A 16,989-nucleotide genomic window follows, 5' to 3' on the forward strand; every position below is an offset into this window, starting at 1 on the left:
TAAATTACATTGATTAATAATTAATGATATATAATAGCAACTGAAGGAATTTTATAATTTAGGCCATTACATATTAGAAGTGCTTTTCAACAATGTGCATCTTTGTCCCATCATCTCTAGGCGGAATAGGTGGCAAACAAGCCTAATAAATAAATAAATCCTTCAAGCTGACTCTGTTAGTGGTCCATATTGTTGCAGCTTTTTAAAATATCCAGAATTTAATCTAATTAAACCTAATTTCTGGGAATTGGCTTGTTATCTTTTATGTTTTACATGTAAAGTTTAAAGAGTAGCTTAAGGCAACAATCGAAGTATTTTTCTTTAAGGTGATAGGTTAATAGAAGTTGAATGAAACAGAAAATACATTTGTTTTGAGTTTAAAACAAAACAGCTGTACCTGAACTTTCATATGAATATTCTACTCTATTCTATCCTGCAATACAAGTCAGAATTGTTCAAGTGTTCTAAAAAAACCTGAAATATTTTGACTTCACCCATAGGAAACAATGGATCTGAGGGCCGGCTTCTGTTCTCTTGTGTTTTACAAGAGGGTCAGAGGAAAAAGTGAGATTGTAATTCATGCATCTGCCACCTCAAGCACAAAATAGAAGTCCAATTTTGGTGCTTGGAACAGTTGGAATATTTCAAATGGCAGAACTCCAGATGACCAGATTTTATTCAGTGTTAAAATTCTTCAAACCTACACTATTTCCAGTCATATTTCAAAGTTAAAAGACACATTTCCTTGTAGTAATGTGTAAAAACAGTAAGTGGCAGTTTTCCAGGAGAGAATGACAAACTATTCATTGTTATTTGTCTGATTTTTTTTTAAATCTGGTGTACTCCTCTGGTTTGGAAAGTTTATCTGACACACTTATTTTTTATAGTTATCTTCTACATACTTATACAAGAGATTACATTTTCGTATGAACTTTTAGATGTATGAAACATCTTGGGTTGGGCAGGATGAGTGAGTAGAGTTTCCCAGACCTCAGGAATAAAATTATAGCTTCTATGTTAACCCAAACACTGGCTTATATTTATATATTATATGTTAACCCAATCATTGCACTGTACCCTTCCTCCAACAAAGAAGAAGAAAGAAAATGTGAGCTATTTCAGTCTTGAATGGGGAAGATTACAGATTACAAATATTATGCTATTTTCCAAACCTTCATTCTATACCAGTATGATTGAAAAACCATAATGGCATTGTACAGATAGAAGCAGTTTTGATTTTAAGTGACTACAGTTGGGAAGGCAGGGAGCAATTCATGTAATCAGTGAAGAGTGACCACTTACTTATAGGAAGATGTGTTGTAGTGGAGATACACCATTTGTACCCTCCTCATGGACATGATGCCAGCATGACATTTTGCTGCAAATTGAGAATGTGAAGCCTTATAGATATTGTTCTCTCTGGCATCTATTGTCATTGATCATATTAGCTGGGGGATGCTGGCAATTCAGCTACATCTGGAAGGCTAAACATTCCCCATGTCTCTGTAAGAAAATAATATATTTATTTAAAGAAATTAGTTTCCTTGCCATGTAGCAGGCCTTTGGCATTTCGTTATCACCACATGGGAATAATTATGGACTGGGATCTTTTATCTTTTCTCTGTGGAGCCTGGATAGGGGCATTCTCCTGATCAGCAATATGTTGATGTATCTCTTTTTTCTCTTGGGCAGGCAAGGACCTCTGCTCATGAATTAGTTAAAAACCTCGACATGCAAGTGGCCAAAGAAGCAGAAAAGCATGAAGGAGACCCTGACGTTGGCTCAGGAGATACTGAACAAGAGAATAAAAAGTCAGTGGAGGTAATAATTTTAATCAAAAGAACACTGCAGTACAGCTCAAATGGGTACATCCATCTAAGAGCTATCATCATATCTCTTCATTCTTAAGCTATGATCTCTGCATGTAATCTTTGTCAGGTGGAATTAGATAATAGAATAGCATTATTTTCTAATTTTGCAGGATATCCACATGGTTGCAATCAGAAGCCTGGCTGAGTTGACAGCTTATTCCATTGAAATATTCCACAAAACTGCAGCATTGGTTCTTCATGGGCAGAAAGAAGATGTGTTGGCTATAAACCGAGCTAAAAGCCTTTCCCAGTAAGATGAATCACTCCTGTCTTCTCTATTTCTTTCCCTTCTTCTCAAAAATGTAAAAAGATTAACAAATACTTGGTTCCTGCTCACCATTCTTGTTTAGGGCAGTGGAATAAAAGCCCAAAGAATCTCCTACACAATTCTTTACTTCTGTATGTCCATATCTAGTATAACACACTACCATAGAAAATCGCAGGCTTATAAGAGCTCCAGTACTTCCTGCAGGAAATGTTCTTACTACCATGTTTATAGGCCTTCTGCTTGCTTATGGCTCCAAGAGGTTACAGAGTTACATTCAGTCTGAATGTTTTCCTTCAGTTGAGCCTTCCTATTTCTCTTTAGTAATGGAAGTGATCAGTCAAAATAATGGATGAATGAGATGAGGAAGGGGCATATAGAACAGAGGTCAAACTGGAAAACAGCCTGATTTATCTCTTAACAATCAGAGAGTGCCCAGTTCTAGTCTAAATCTGAATCTAAAATTTTGATAACGGCAATCAAAGTCTATCACTGGACATTGAGAAATGAGTACACCCTCTCCTCATGTATTGATTAATGTTCCATTCCAATGGCCTTTAAGTGAAATGGTTGCTAAATGAACACAAGAGAGAGATGCAAGTGTCGCTGGTTGCTGCTGTCTGATTCAGATAAAAGTTATCTTGTACAATGTCGCTCTTTCTCAGCTGCTTTTCTTCAGAGCTCAGTCCTTTCTTGAAAGCGGCTAACCCAAATTAACAAGAACAGCTCCATGCCCTTAATTAGTTGATTAGAAGCCTCTGGCCCAGCAGCTTCCAACCTTTTGGGCACCAGGCACCAGTTTCCCTGAGGAGAGGTTTCTCTGCGGACCAGAGGGGGTGTGATTTCATGTGCTGTCTGCATCCCGCAGATGGGGCTCCGCTTGTTTGTGCAGACCGGTTTCTGACATGCTGCAGACTGGTGCCAGTTTATGGTCTGGAGGTTGGGGACCCCTGCTCTGGCCCATTGATGAAGCTGACCAGACCTTAATCAGTTTCACACTGAATACTTTGGTTGACAGATGGGACAAAATTTGGCCCTAAATAATGTGCATTGGTCAGAAAATGAAATTTTAATTACCATTTATTACTGTCATATTTGTGAACGGTCACTGAGGTCATCACTAAATGAGATGTACAGTTAAGCTATATATAATTTTCTGCTTGACAGAATTGGGTATTTGTGGATATATAGCTCAACTACCTGGAAATCTGACAAGTTTTAAATGAATTGGTTCAGGTAGTTCTGTAAAATAACATATTTAAAAATTATTTATCCCAGAAAGATATTTACGTTTCTTTGATTTCCCCCCCCCTCTACAATGTATCAGATTAGTAGATATCAAGATGATCTTTTGTTGGAAAGCTGCTAAATAGGTGCAGGGTTTAAGTGCAGAATAAACGGCAATATGAAGTATTTATAATTTTGCTCAATACCAGAATGGGTGAGCAGCTTTCAAGGAAGCACTCAGTGCTATGCCCTCCCAGATCTCACAGGCATCAGTATTTTTTGTTTAATTCTTGGTTCCAGGAAAAAGAAGTAATAAAGAACACTAACTGATAAGGAAGAATTTTTGTAGCTCACGGTTGAAATGAGGGGTCCTTGGTGCTCTCTGAGCTTGGTTGTTTCCTTGCAGAGATTTCATTATCCAATCTAGGTAGCATCATCAGTTCTAGTGCACTGACTGGCATTGATGATGCCAGTTTTTGGGTAATGAAATGTCTGAAAAGGAAAACAACCAAGTTCAAGAGAGCACAAGAGCACTAAATATTGCAGCAGGCTTGCACCGTCCTTTTTTTTCAACATTTCTCCCAGAAAGTATTATCAATTTGATAACCCTGCTAAAAGAATTTACTATGATTAGAAGCGAAACCTCTCCTTGCTGCCTTTTTCCCCTTCTTTTTTTTTTACATACATAGCTAAAGGAAATATTTGCAAGTTAATTGGAATCTGTGTCTTCATATCCCTACAAACCACCAAGAACCAGCTTTAGAAGGTCTTGATTTTCTATTCATGTATTTTTCAGATCAGCTCATTATGGCAAAATCAGGGCATACGTCTAGTTAGGTTCCCAGGCATACTAGTTGCAAATTATGCAGGACCTTTAGAAACTGACGGAGAGCTTGTAGATCATCCTTAGTCTTGGACATGGTAAAATAAAAAATAAAAAGATAAAGCTGTATAAAGATTATGATGTGTTGTTCTTTTTTTAGAATGACCATTATGCTGTGCAAAGAATTGTCGTCCCTCTCTAAAGAATTTGCTACATGCTTAACAGCTGCTGGGGTAAGATGCTGTATGATGTCTAGTGATGAAAAGCTTGTCATGGCACAGTAGAAAGGTTCAGCCTGCAGGACACATACTGCTGTTTTTGTTTTATGCTATTTTGAAGAAAGCTGTCCTGCTATTTCCTGTAACTGCTACAATCAGTAAAGTATTTTAAATGTAAAGGTAAGGTAAAGGTTCCCCCGCAAATGCGTGCTAGACGTTTCGAACTCTAGGGGCCGGTGCTCATCTCTGTTTCAAAGCCGAAGAGCCAGAGCTTGTCCAAGGACGTCTCCACGGTCATGTGGCCGGCATGACTAGACGCCAAAGGCGCATGGAACACTGTTACCTTCCCACTGGAGTGGTCCCTATTTTTCTACTTGCATTTTTACGTGCTTTCGAACTGCTAGGTTGGCAGAAGCTGGGACAAGTAACAGGAGCTCACTCTGTTATGCTGCACTCGGGATTCGACCTGCCAAACTGCCGACCTTCTGATCGACAAGCTCAGCTTCCTAACCCACTGAGCCACCGCGTCCCTTTTTACTTCGTATTTTACTTCGCTTTTATTAGTAAGATGTTAGAGTTTACCATTTTTAAAGGATTTTTTTTTTGGCCAGATAAATCAGAAAAGGTTACTAAGGTTGGATTTTTTTCCATAGGTTTCTTTATATCAGTAGTTTCCTCCATTTTGCTTTAGATGCTCACATTACTGTAGTATGAGAGGATCCATGCCAGATATTTAGCATCATTTCCATCTTGGCTCTCAATACTGCACATACTCATTTCAGTAGCATGGGGAACAGATTATGAACTGATTAAAAATCAAAGGTTTTGAATTAGTTTTAGATATGCAACCTGTATTCTCTTCCAGATTTCTCTTTTTTTGGCTTGGTTTTCAAATGCAACTTAATATATCCAATCTTTTCAGGTGGAAGAGAAGGCTGATGTGCTCAATCCTTTAATCACAGGAGTGTTTTTGGAGGTGAGTTACATATGCAAATGCTTGTGAGAAATGTGATTCTGAAAAACCATTTTGATATATGGTTGGTTATCTGGCCTGACATAGCTGTGAAACTAGTACAGTAATTCCTTGACTTACAACCATAATTAAACCCAAATTTTCTGATGCTAAGCAAGACTTGTTAAGTAAGTTGTATGTCACATTTTATGACCTTTTTTGCCACAGTTGCTAAGCAAATGGGCTTTTCTCATTTACTTTGCTTGTTGGAAGCCAGCTGGAAAGGTTACAAATGGTGATCAAATGATCCCGGGATATGGCAACTGTCATAAATACATGCCAGTTGCCAAGCACCGAAATATTGATCATGTGACCATGGGGATGCTGCAACGGTTGTAGGTGTAAAAACTGGTCATAAATTTTTTTTTTCAGTGTAACTTCATATGGTCACTAAACAAAAGGCTGTAAATTGAGGACCTCCTGTATTTAGCTCACAATATCTGTTTCTGAACTTTTATTGTGCAGAGAAAAGCAGCATATATAAAATGGTAAATGTTTTGGGATGTTGTTTTGCTCAGGACAAAACAATCCTATCCAAGTTTGGATGAACAAGTTGAAGAAATAAAACATTTGAAACATCACACTTTGTTTTCAGCTTATAACACAGTTTAGGTTAGAATTGCGCACTTCAGAATTCTCTTCTGTGATCAAAACAATTAGTTTTTGCTGCTTAGAACATGTGATCTGGACTTTTTGCTCAAACATTCAAAATGGCAGTTCAGAGTTGAAACACTTTGCATATTCCTATTAAAATGTGATAGTGTCACATGATTTACTGCCCTAGATACTAAGGATGATGAGCAGTGTAGAGATTTTATGCTAAAGGCCTTGGCTAGGGCTTCAAAACACAACCTTATCTTCATAGCCTAACCTTATACAGACTAAATATATAACAACGAAGATTAATATTCCATTTCTCCATCTCCATCCAACTGACAAAATGATGTAATAATTCCCATAGATTAGAACAAAACTGAAATAATGTAAAAAGAGTTTTAAAAAAACAGATTTATTTATTTATTTATTTATTTTAATTCCATTTATATCCCGCCCTTCTCCGAAAACTCAGGGCGGCTTACAAGCTTAGCAGTAGCCTTCATTCTATATATATGCCTGCTTATTAGGGCTTTCACACACCCCCAAGCGGCATTATTACAAAGTCAGCTTAATTGCCCCCAACAATCTGGGTCCTCATTTTACCTACCTCAGAAGGATGGAAGGCTGAGTCAACCTTGAGCCTGGTGGGATGCGAACCTGCACTAATTGCAGGCAGCTGGTGTTACTTAAGGAGGCATTAGCCCACTGCTCCACCAAGGCTCTTTGGATGGCTTTAAGTGAATATGGAACAAATGGAACAATTTGTTCATGTAATATGCCCAGGAATCAATCAAATTACTTACATACCTGTGCTTCATTATTTATTTTACTAAAGCAATTAATTAGAGACAGATGCCAAACAAATTCTGATCTTTAGAATGGATGGATGTTCTTTATTCGTATGACTAGCTTTTCATTCTCTTATAGGCTTCCAACAGTGCCTCTTATATCCAAGATGCCTTTCAACTACTTTTGCCCGTGCTGCAGATCTCGCATATCCAGACTCGGACAGAGTTATCTCAGCAATAAATCAAGTCTGAGTAAACTGGAACATCACTTCCAATGGACCTGAATGGAAGTTCCCTTGTTCCATAAGAAGACAAAAGCATCTTACTATAAATTAAGACAGATGTGTTGACTTGTAATTTGCCACTGTCCAGAATAAGATGCTGAAGGGCCATGATGCAACCACCTACATAGGTAGACAGGATGATCTGTAGACAGCATAGGATGTTTGTAATGCAATTTGTCTTTGTCATTTTGCTGGATAATCTTCTATCTGCTTCTGCTCCTTAGACCCTCTGCATTATGCTCCTTGAGATAAAAGCATTATGAAGGAAAGACTCATAGTGCAAGGGATGCATAGCGCAACAATGTTCGTGGCTTGACACCTGAGATTATTGGAGTCAGTAACTGCTGCAAATTGCATTATACTCACATTGCTATTTTAAGTTAAAAGCCTAGCACTCCAACGAGATATTGAGAAAATAAGATTTGTTTTAGAGCATGTGAGTGATTTTTCAATTGTCTATTCTAAGATCTGGAGATCCCAAAGGAAACAAAAAGACTTAAAAAAAACTCTGCTAAGATTGCAGTTCTGGGTGTTATTTGAAAGGAGAAAAAGGGCCATTTATATATCTCGACTTGCTACCCAGTAAGCATGATTATGCTTCAGGTGTGAAAAGTTTTTAGACAACTTAATGATCTGACCTTTTATTGATGTATACTCTCTATTAGTGCTGGTTTACAGATAAATTTGGTATTTTTTTTAAAAAAAGAAACACTTTTATGTAATAGCATTTGATGTTTAAATAAACACATTTTGCTAGACCTCAGTTAATCAATAGATTTTCAGTGTCCTACTTCCTTAGCAGTAAATAAAAAGGAGCCAAGAAGGAGTTGACTCCATTTGAAGAAAAGTAAGGCTTTTGATAAATGCCTTGAGGTAAGATGGACAGCCTATACATATTATAAATAAATAAAATGAAGCTATCAAGGGAAGTTTACAAATTAGATGCAGTATTTTGTTTCCCTTTAGACCCATTTCATGACTGGATAATTCTGTGAAAATAATTTTTTAGGGTTCTGGGAAATTAGCCTGAATTCCAAAAATTGTGACTTAATTCTTAATATCATAATTCCAAAGACTAGAATACAATTTCTTCTTATCTTTTTTGTCCAATTGTTACTTTGCACAATTTTGTCTTGTTCCATAATTTATATGTTTATTAACTTGTTCTTTTCTAGAATCCTAGTTCGGCTCAGGGAAAGTCTACTAGCAAAGGAAAAAAAGATGAATTGCAACTTGTTTTACTTTAGTAAATGTTCTTGCTTTTGTCTTTGTTAGCATATCTTTGTTTTAACTGCAGTTCTGAATTGCTTGATGGTCTTTACAGTTACTAAATTACTTTACTACCATATTACAGCACTAGTAAGGAATGTTGGAACAATGCACTATATACATCTATATACATCTACATACATGAGTGTGTATGTGTATATATGTGTCTCTGTATATGTATGTGCATACACACACACACACACATATATAAGATACATACATATAAGATACATACATATATATACACACACATCCAATAAAATGCCCTTTAAATTCAAAATAAAAGGCTTTTTAGACAGTTTAATTTCTAGCAAAGTATCTATTTTATCTATTTTAAATATGTATATGCACTATATTGTATACAGAGAATAAATGTCTTATGATGTAATAAGGAAATGGCTGCTTATTAAATACGTTGACTATTGAATACCTACAGTTACTCATATTCAGGTCAACAAAACAATATTTCTGACGTGCTGCTTTCACACATTTTCTTGTTGTTGGTTAGGAGCATATAATCCAACCAGAAGCGTTTTCTTGCCTTCTATTAACAGTTCAATTATAACATATCTTCCTTGTTTATCTGCTTCAATTAACGCCGCTGTCAAAGTATTCTTAACATAAACAACCACTCCATTTTTCTTATCCATTGCGGAAGCAATAAATTGTGCACCCAGTCTTGAGTTTAACAAATACTTTTGATCCGTGACTCTAATATGTGTTTCTTGTAAACAAATAACATCATTCTTAAATTGTTTTAAATATTGGAAAACTTTCTTTCTCTTCTGTGGTGAATTTAAGCCATTAACATTCCAGGTTAGAAACTTTGTCGCCATCTTTCGCGACCTGAAGCTTTTGGAGCACTTCTTCCAAAATCACCTGCACTCTCTTAGGTCGCGCTCCTCCCACAGCTTCACTATAAATAAGTTTTGGAGGTGCCATCATGACTTTCTGCTGTTCTTGTTCTTGCTCTCGTCTCATTTGTCTAGAAGCAGCATGCGTCATCCTCTGGTCTCTAACCTCCTCCGATGATACTGAAATTTGATCCACTCCTGTAGCTTTCTCTTTCATCTGCGTTGTTCCTTCAGCACCTTGTAAATTCTCACTGCATGATTGAGACTCTCCCTCACCATTCTTGTTTGTAGATTCCAAAAGTGGTATGGGGACTGCTTTTAAAACATTGGTATAAAAATCACGTGCCTGCAGCACTGTAAGAAGAGGATGTCTCGTGCCTTCATGCATCACCACCATACCCACTGGTATCTCCCATCTGAACTTAATATCACGTCTTCTTAATTCTTGTGCCAAAAAAGCAAATTCCTTCCTTCTCCTTAAGATTCTTGGAGGGATCTCTTTTAAAATAAAAACTTCTTGTTCAGCAATTGCAAATTTATTATTGTAAAAGGCTTGAATAACCTCATTTCTAATTGCTCTCTTTGTAAAATAAACCACCACATCTCTGGGTAATTTCCTTTGTCTGGCAATCCACGAATTAACACGGAAAATTTTGTCTATATCCTCCATAATTGCTTCTGCTGGTCACACATTTTCTTGCTTAATGTATGGAATTGCATTGTTTCAAGATAGTGGGAATGATACCATATGTGATGAACATATAGTATATTGGGCAGAATACATGTGGTTTGTTTTTCTACTTGTGTGAAATTAATACTTAAATTAAAAATGCATATTCTACCCTATTATTTTACCCAAAGAGAATAGCAATCTGTTCAAATGGAACAATTGCATATTTTCTCCAACAGTTGCTCAGCCCTCGTTTCATTTTTAGATCTTTTCAAAGGAGACATAGACTTTGTGAAATGCTTTGCATTTGATTATAGAATTGTAGTCTTGTTATAAGACTACAGAGAAATTGTACTTCCAATTCATAAAAACAGTATGAAAGTAAAATTAGAAATGTACTGGATTGATAGAACTGTAAGTGAATGAACAAAGAAAGACCATAGGTTGAAGTCTTCAAACCAAGTGGCTACAGGTTTGGATTTATAAGAATATTGTAAATAAATAGAAAACAAAGAAACTTGGAATGACTTTTTATGCATCCCTCTTCCCTGTTTTTGGTTTTGTAATCAAGTTCCAAATGCACTCCCAAGTAAGCACACTTACTTGAAAATATAAATGTTTTAAATGCTGAGTACATTTAACTAAATTTAATTGGCTTATGTCTTCAATACCTACGTCTAGCTTAATCTTTTTTGCCATTTTTATTCCTCTATATTGTTTTTGTTCTGCACTGTTTTCCCATGGTATAAGGTTTTGGAGCATGCTGGATGAGGTATTCTGGGAATTGAACTACACATCTCTTAGAGATGCCAAGGTTGAAAAACATTGCTTTAAAACCTATTGATCATCTTCCCTAGCATTATTTTAGAAAGGGATGAGATTAGTGAGACATAAAATTAGACTCTCACATAGGTTTATGCTACTGCAAATAACGTTGACAAGTTTCAATTATATAGAATAAAAAACAACTCTGTGTATCTAAAGAAATCGTTCACCAGCCCAAGAAACCTCAGCTTTAAGCCAATTGTTAGGGACCATGTGGTTGCAACATAAGTAAAGATTGAACTGAATGAACTTTGTCTTTTTTAATTTGTTATAATTCTGTACCAAAGGAATAAGAAAAGAGAAAAGTCTATCCCTTCTTGTTCAAATAACTGCTCAAAAACAATATAATTAAATAGGGTTTATGAAGTAAGACTTGGCTAAGCAGAACAAAATGTAGCAGAAGAAGCCAGTTGCATAAATTATTATAGCAATAATTGCAAGAGCAAAAGAGGCACGAATTGTCTACTTCAAACATATACTAACAGCATGATCATCAGTTTCCAACTTGGTTGCTGGCAACACTTGCCCAGGACTGAAAATAGGCAACAATCTTTTCAAACATGATCTTTGGTATGTTGGATATGTCAATTTTAATTCTAAAAATGAAGACCAACTGTGAACCATGGTTGTAATTCTTTAAAAAAAATCAGTTGAAAAGCAGCTCTGGGAAGTGTCCCAAAGGTGCTTTTCAACAGGCAACTGGAATTTCTTTGTTTTTTTCTTGAAAATGTTTCACTTCTCATTCAAGAAGCTTCTTCAGTTTTCGAGAAGAAGAGAAAAAAGACAGTCCAGTGACCTTTTGAAAAGCACCTTTGGGACAACCATGACCAGGATCATTCAGAATCTTCATAGACACTCTGGGAAATGGATAAATTATCAGAAAACAACATAATTCTAATATTTAGTGGGCTTTTCCTATTTATACTTTTATTTTCACCTGAATCATTTTACATAAATGACTGGTTCTCAGTTATACTATTCTTTATTTACAGTATAAAGCATACTTGAAACACTTCTACTGTCAACGCTGCTAACATCAAATGTTCTTGCTTTGACAAAAGATGAAGCAGCTATTTAATATTTAAACTTATATGTTACTTTAAGAGCTATAATCAGTTATTGCTGGGGGAGGGGGAAGAAAGAATGTGTCTCAAGGCTGTCTCGAAATAAGAGAAGATAAGAATTTGGTGGGTTGTCTAACAGAAGGGAAAACTGACCCTTCAAACTGATTGGAGAATGTGATTTGTGACAGCAATGAAAAGGTGGAGAATTGTGTTTAACATATTGTGCTAAGGGGAGGGGAATTCAGATTTCAACTTCTCTTAGCAAGGATTGCCGATGTTATAGGGCTCTGATAAAAAGACTTTTAAGGTAAACAATGCCTCAGAGTCATTTGAAGAGCTCATCTGTCAGAAACATGGCATCCACTAAAAATAATCAAAAGCTAAATTTGGAATATAATATGATCAGTCATTTAGTTATTTAAGAAATAGACTATTATTTACTCTGCTCTCAATGTCATATGTAACTTTGCACATGTGTATACTCTTTTTTTATTAAAAAGTTTTACAATACATTTTTAAATACAAAAAACTCCCTCCCCCCCTCCCCTCCCCTCCCCCCTCCCCAACTTCCCAGAGCTGAATACAGGGTATAGTGATACAAACATAAGCTAAAATATGCTAACAACAAAAGTAAAACATTAAATTCTATCGCACTTTAACTCTCCATAGTCAATATTAATGAAATAACAAATAACTAATTATACATCATAAAAATCCACTACTTATTCAAATGCTAAATGAAACTTTTTAGTCCCATATTTATTCTGAATATATTCAATCCATCTTCTCCATTCCACAATATATCTCTGTTGCGATTGGTCTTTCAAATATGCTGAAATCTTTGCCATTTCCGCCAAGTTAGAAACTTTCAAAGTCCACTCTTCTATAGTCGGCAATTCCTCCTTCTTCCAATATTGCACTACTAAAAGTCTTGCTGCCGTAATTAGATTCAACATCAACTTAGTGTCTATAACAGTAGTATCTGTAATAATACCCAATAAAAACAATTGCGGAGAAAACTTTATCCTTTTCTTAAATATCTTTTGCATATTCCACCAAATTTTAATCCAAAAAGCTTTAACCTTTTTACAAGTCCACCATATATGAAAATACGTTGCATCCTCACAACCACACCTCCAACATTTGGGCTGGCAGTTCGGATACATACTTGCTAATTTTTTAGGGTCTAAGTGCCACCTATAAAACATTTTATAAAAATTCTCTCTTAAATTTTGGGCCTGTGTAAATTTTACATTTCTAACCCAAATCTTTTCCCAAGTATCCATTGTTATAACTTCTTGAAAATTCTGGGCCCACTTTATCATACAATCTTTAACAAGTTCTGTTTCTGAATCAATTTCTATCAATGCATTATATATCCTTTTTATATGTGCTTGACCTTGATCTCTAATTTGTTTTACCAAATTTTCATCAATCATTGAAAAACCAACTTTCTGGTCCTCTTTCCATCTTGCCTGTAACTGCTCATACTGGAACCAAGTTTGTACAATCTTTTCTTCTTTTAAAATATTATATGGCTTTAATTGCCATACATTCCTTTCTAAACTTAAGATTTCCTTATATGTAGTCTCATCATGTTTAAATCCCACATTTATATTTTTTATTGCATGTTTAGGTATTGTCCAAATTGGTATCTTATAATTTAACTTATGTCTATACTTTTTCCAAACTCGCAACAGAGCATACCTTAATATATGTATCTTAAACACATTATCCACCTTCTTATCATACAATAAATATGCATGCCAACCAAATAACAAATCATAACCCTCAAGATTTAATAGTCTCCCTTGTGTTAAATTAAGCCAGTCACTTATCGATGACAAAGCAGCAGCCTCATAATATAATTTAAAATTAGGCATTTTAAGACCACCTCTTTCATACGTATCTTGTATTATCTTAAATTTAACTCGTGGCTTTTTCCCTGCCCAAACAAATTTATTAATACCTTTTTGCCATTCTTCCAAATTTAAATCCTTTTTAAGTATAGGTATCATTTGAAACAAAAATAAAATTTTTGGCAAAACATTCATTTTCACTGCTGCAATTCTTCCCAGTAAAGATAATTGTAGTTTTTTCCAACTATCTAGTTCTTTTTGTATTTTTCCCCATATCATTTCATAATTATTCTTATATAACTTCACATTTGAAGCTGACAGATAAACCCCCAAATATTTAATCTTTTTAACTATTTCAAATCCCGTTAGCTCTTCTAGAGCAGCCTTTTGTTCTATAGTCATATTCTTAGACAGTATTTTAGTTTTTTGTGTATTTATCTTAAATCCAGAAACTTTCCCATATAACATTATTATCTCCATCAATTCTACAACTGAGTAAACTGGTTGAGTTACTGTATTAACCAGGTCGTCCGCAAACGGCCTCAATCTATAATCCTGATCTCTTATTTGAATTCCCCTAATTTTATTTGAATCTCGTATTTTAATCAGTAATATTTCCAATGTTAAAACAAACAATAAGAGTGACAACGGACACCCCTGTCTTGTACCCTTTTCAATATTACATATTTCTGTCAAACTATTGTTTACTATTATACGAGCTGTTTGCTTCTGATATATTGCCCTAATAGGTTGTAAAAATTTTTCCCAAAATACTTTCACCAAAAATTGCCAGTCCAATTGATCAAAGGCTTTTTCAGCATCCAAAAAGATCAGCGCTGCGGGGACCTGATTACACATGTATATACTCTTTTAGACAACTTCAAAACACCATTCCAATACTGATTCAGTTTAGTGGAATTCTTATCGCTGTGGAAAAATCTCAGTTACAAAATCAGTTACTTTCAAGCTATGTGTGTAGAAATACTTTACTTGCTAAGTCTTGCTGACATTTTGAATGATTGCTGGGATTGACATAATTTCATCACTAAACCAATCAATCTTATTTTCTTTCTTTTCTGGTCAAATCTCTTGCAAAAAAGAAAGGTAAAAGTAGAATGGTGAGTAAGACATTTGGGAAAATACTAATATTTCTCAAATCTATATGTATTCAGTTTTGAGTGAAAACTATTTTGGTCACATTATAGAAAGCAAATAAAGTGTGATTTTAGGTGTCATGAAGGAACATGACAATTGTAACTGAAGTTATGATTATGAATGATAATATATATTATCCCAGAAGAAGCATTTGCTGGATTGTTTTTTCCTTGGATGCTAAAATAATTTAGACAATTTTTAGTATAATGCACTTGATAAGTTCTTGGTCGACACATTGTGCTCCATCATAAATTCTACACTAAATTATACGCAATGAGATTATAGGATGTAATAGCCATTTGAGAAGTAAGTTGGTCAAATAAAGACAACCTGCCTGACACCCAGGCCTGTCAAAACTGGCCGGAATAATCAGGATTTAAGAATGAAGTTACTCTGAGCAACTGTATACATACCGCCCAGTCATTCTATGTGGGGTGTATAAGCCTGGTGCTGGCTGGAACCAGTTTTTCTTCTTTCCCAGATCATAAAAGGGGAGGAGGAATCTGCAGTAGGAGCTACATTTCTCTTAGTCAAGTCTGCATTGACGGGCTTGCTTCCCTTTCCACTTCCCCAGGTGAGAGGGCTTTCTTGTATAACTCTACCTTTATCTCTTTTCTGTGAATGACTTGTTCTGCCCCAGCTGGCATTATAGAAGGGGCCTTAGGAGGCTGTGTCTTGACTAAGACCGGGTGCCGCATGAATCAGATTGAAGATATTTTGCTCTGATGTTTAATCAGCTTTCAGGAGAGCAAGCAATTATTTAAGTAAGCAAGCCCATAGGAGAAATTAACGTTAGGGCTTGCCGAATTTTATTTGGTGCGTGAATGGTGGTTGTGAACTCATGCAGTTTATAAATCTGTAGTAGCTCTCTCTGTGTTTATTTGCCCTGCAATTAAGGAAGATGAATGAGAAACCAAACTCTTTCCATTAAGGTCTCACACGTAGAGAAACCTATTTATCATATTTGAAATTTCTGCCTAAAGAACCTAAGCATAGAGAATCTCTACAAATTGTCTGTGTTGTTTGCTACGGGCTGAAGACGGATGAGCCAAATGGAAACTGGTGAAACCAGATTCTTAAATAGATGTTTGGAAATCTGATAGTTTATTTATCTAGTCTTCTAATGACAAAAAAGAAGTCCATAACCATTTTTATTCCTTTTATCCTAGGAATCTTGCAGTCCTGCTTAGAAACAACTTCATTTGTACTGATCTGATCTAAGAAACATAGTGTGGAGCATTGACAAATTAATTATATATTTTGTAATAACTGTATTGACACTGAACAATGTCTTCAATCTTAAAAGGTAGGTTCCTTTTTTTTCATTTAGAAAAAGGAAAGAAAACAAATCACCGTAGGTATCTGTGTCATATAAGATGTAAATAAATATCTCCTTAGCATTGATATTGAATTTATTTTGTTTTGTCTTGCCTTGCATTCTGTATAGCTATGCATATCTACTATATGACATTCTGAAAATACACAGTTGTTAGTGTTTCTAAAGAATAAAAATAGCATTATTCAGTGTTCAGATTTGAATTCCTCAATTCCTTCCTATCTCACTTGGAACTATTTCTTTATCACATAATCTTGGGAGTCCCACATAGTTTTGACTTGGAACTCATCTCCTATTTTCCTGTCTTTTTCAGAAGGTAATTCTTTTCTTCATTTTAGTTTTGGGTTCCATTTTGTTCCAGCTCTGTTTTTCTACTGACAGTCTAATTTCAACATTCTTCCCAAATCATTGGTGAAAGACACTACTTTCAATAGAAACTTGGTCCCTTCATCAGAATGCTGTAATTTCTTTGCAGATAAAAAAAAATTAATCATTACACTGAGCTTCAGCAATTAACAGATAATAGAGTAATAGTAGTAAAGGTTAAGTAGTAGTCACCTTAGTTTTGAGTCACTGACCAGTGACTCACTGACCAGTGACCAGTCCAGTGATTCATAAGCTTCCAGTGTTTTTTTCCATCACTGCATCCATTTTTTTTTCTTTCCCAAGGAAGGATTGTAGAAATTTCAAGGATGAAATAAGGTTGTCTTTTATGTGTCTAGAAAGTCTCATAAATATATAAAGGAATACATTGCCGCACCTTTTTGAGGCCTTGTTCTTTTCTTTTTTTAATTTAATTTTTGTTGCTATCATATCTCAGAATACACAGACTTGTAAGCACTGCAATTGGTTCTTAGAGAAAGTGAGGTGTA

General features: G+C 35.4%; 1 protein-coding gene across 3 annotated transcripts in view; it reads left to right on the forward strand.

Annotated features, from left to right (window-relative positions):
• Positions 1-16,989, forward strand: part of FAM114A2 (family with sequence similarity 114 member A2) — a 48,763-nt gene that overhangs the window by 18,271 nt on the left and 13,503 nt on the right. Inside the window, exons 11-17 of one of the 3 annotated variants that reach the window (XR_014491411.1) lie at positions 1,693-1,821; positions 1,982-2,121; positions 4,347-4,419; positions 5,327-5,380; positions 6,941-7,213; positions 15,263-15,355; positions 15,951-16,087. Coding sequence is in view for 1 of the 3 variants with exons in the window: in XM_083354339.1 (XP_083210465.1) it covers positions 1,693-1,821; positions 1,982-2,121; positions 4,347-4,419; positions 5,327-5,380; positions 6,941-7,042 (498 nt within the window). In the remaining 2 variants the exon portion in view is untranslated. Of the gene's footprint in view, positions 1-1,692; positions 1,822-1,981; positions 2,122-4,346; positions 4,420-5,326; positions 5,381-6,940; positions 8,846-15,262; positions 15,356-15,950; positions 16,088-16,346; positions 16,434-16,989 lie in introns of those variants that run through there. The other 2 variants (XM_083354339.1, XR_014491412.1) reach the window with 2 other exon arrangements.

The sequence above is a fragment of the Vipera ursinii genome, assembly GCF_947247035.1.
Source record: "Vipera ursinii genome assembly, chromosome: 2".
NCBI lineage: Eukaryota > Metazoa > Chordata > Lepidosauria > Squamata > Viperidae > Vipera > Vipera ursinii.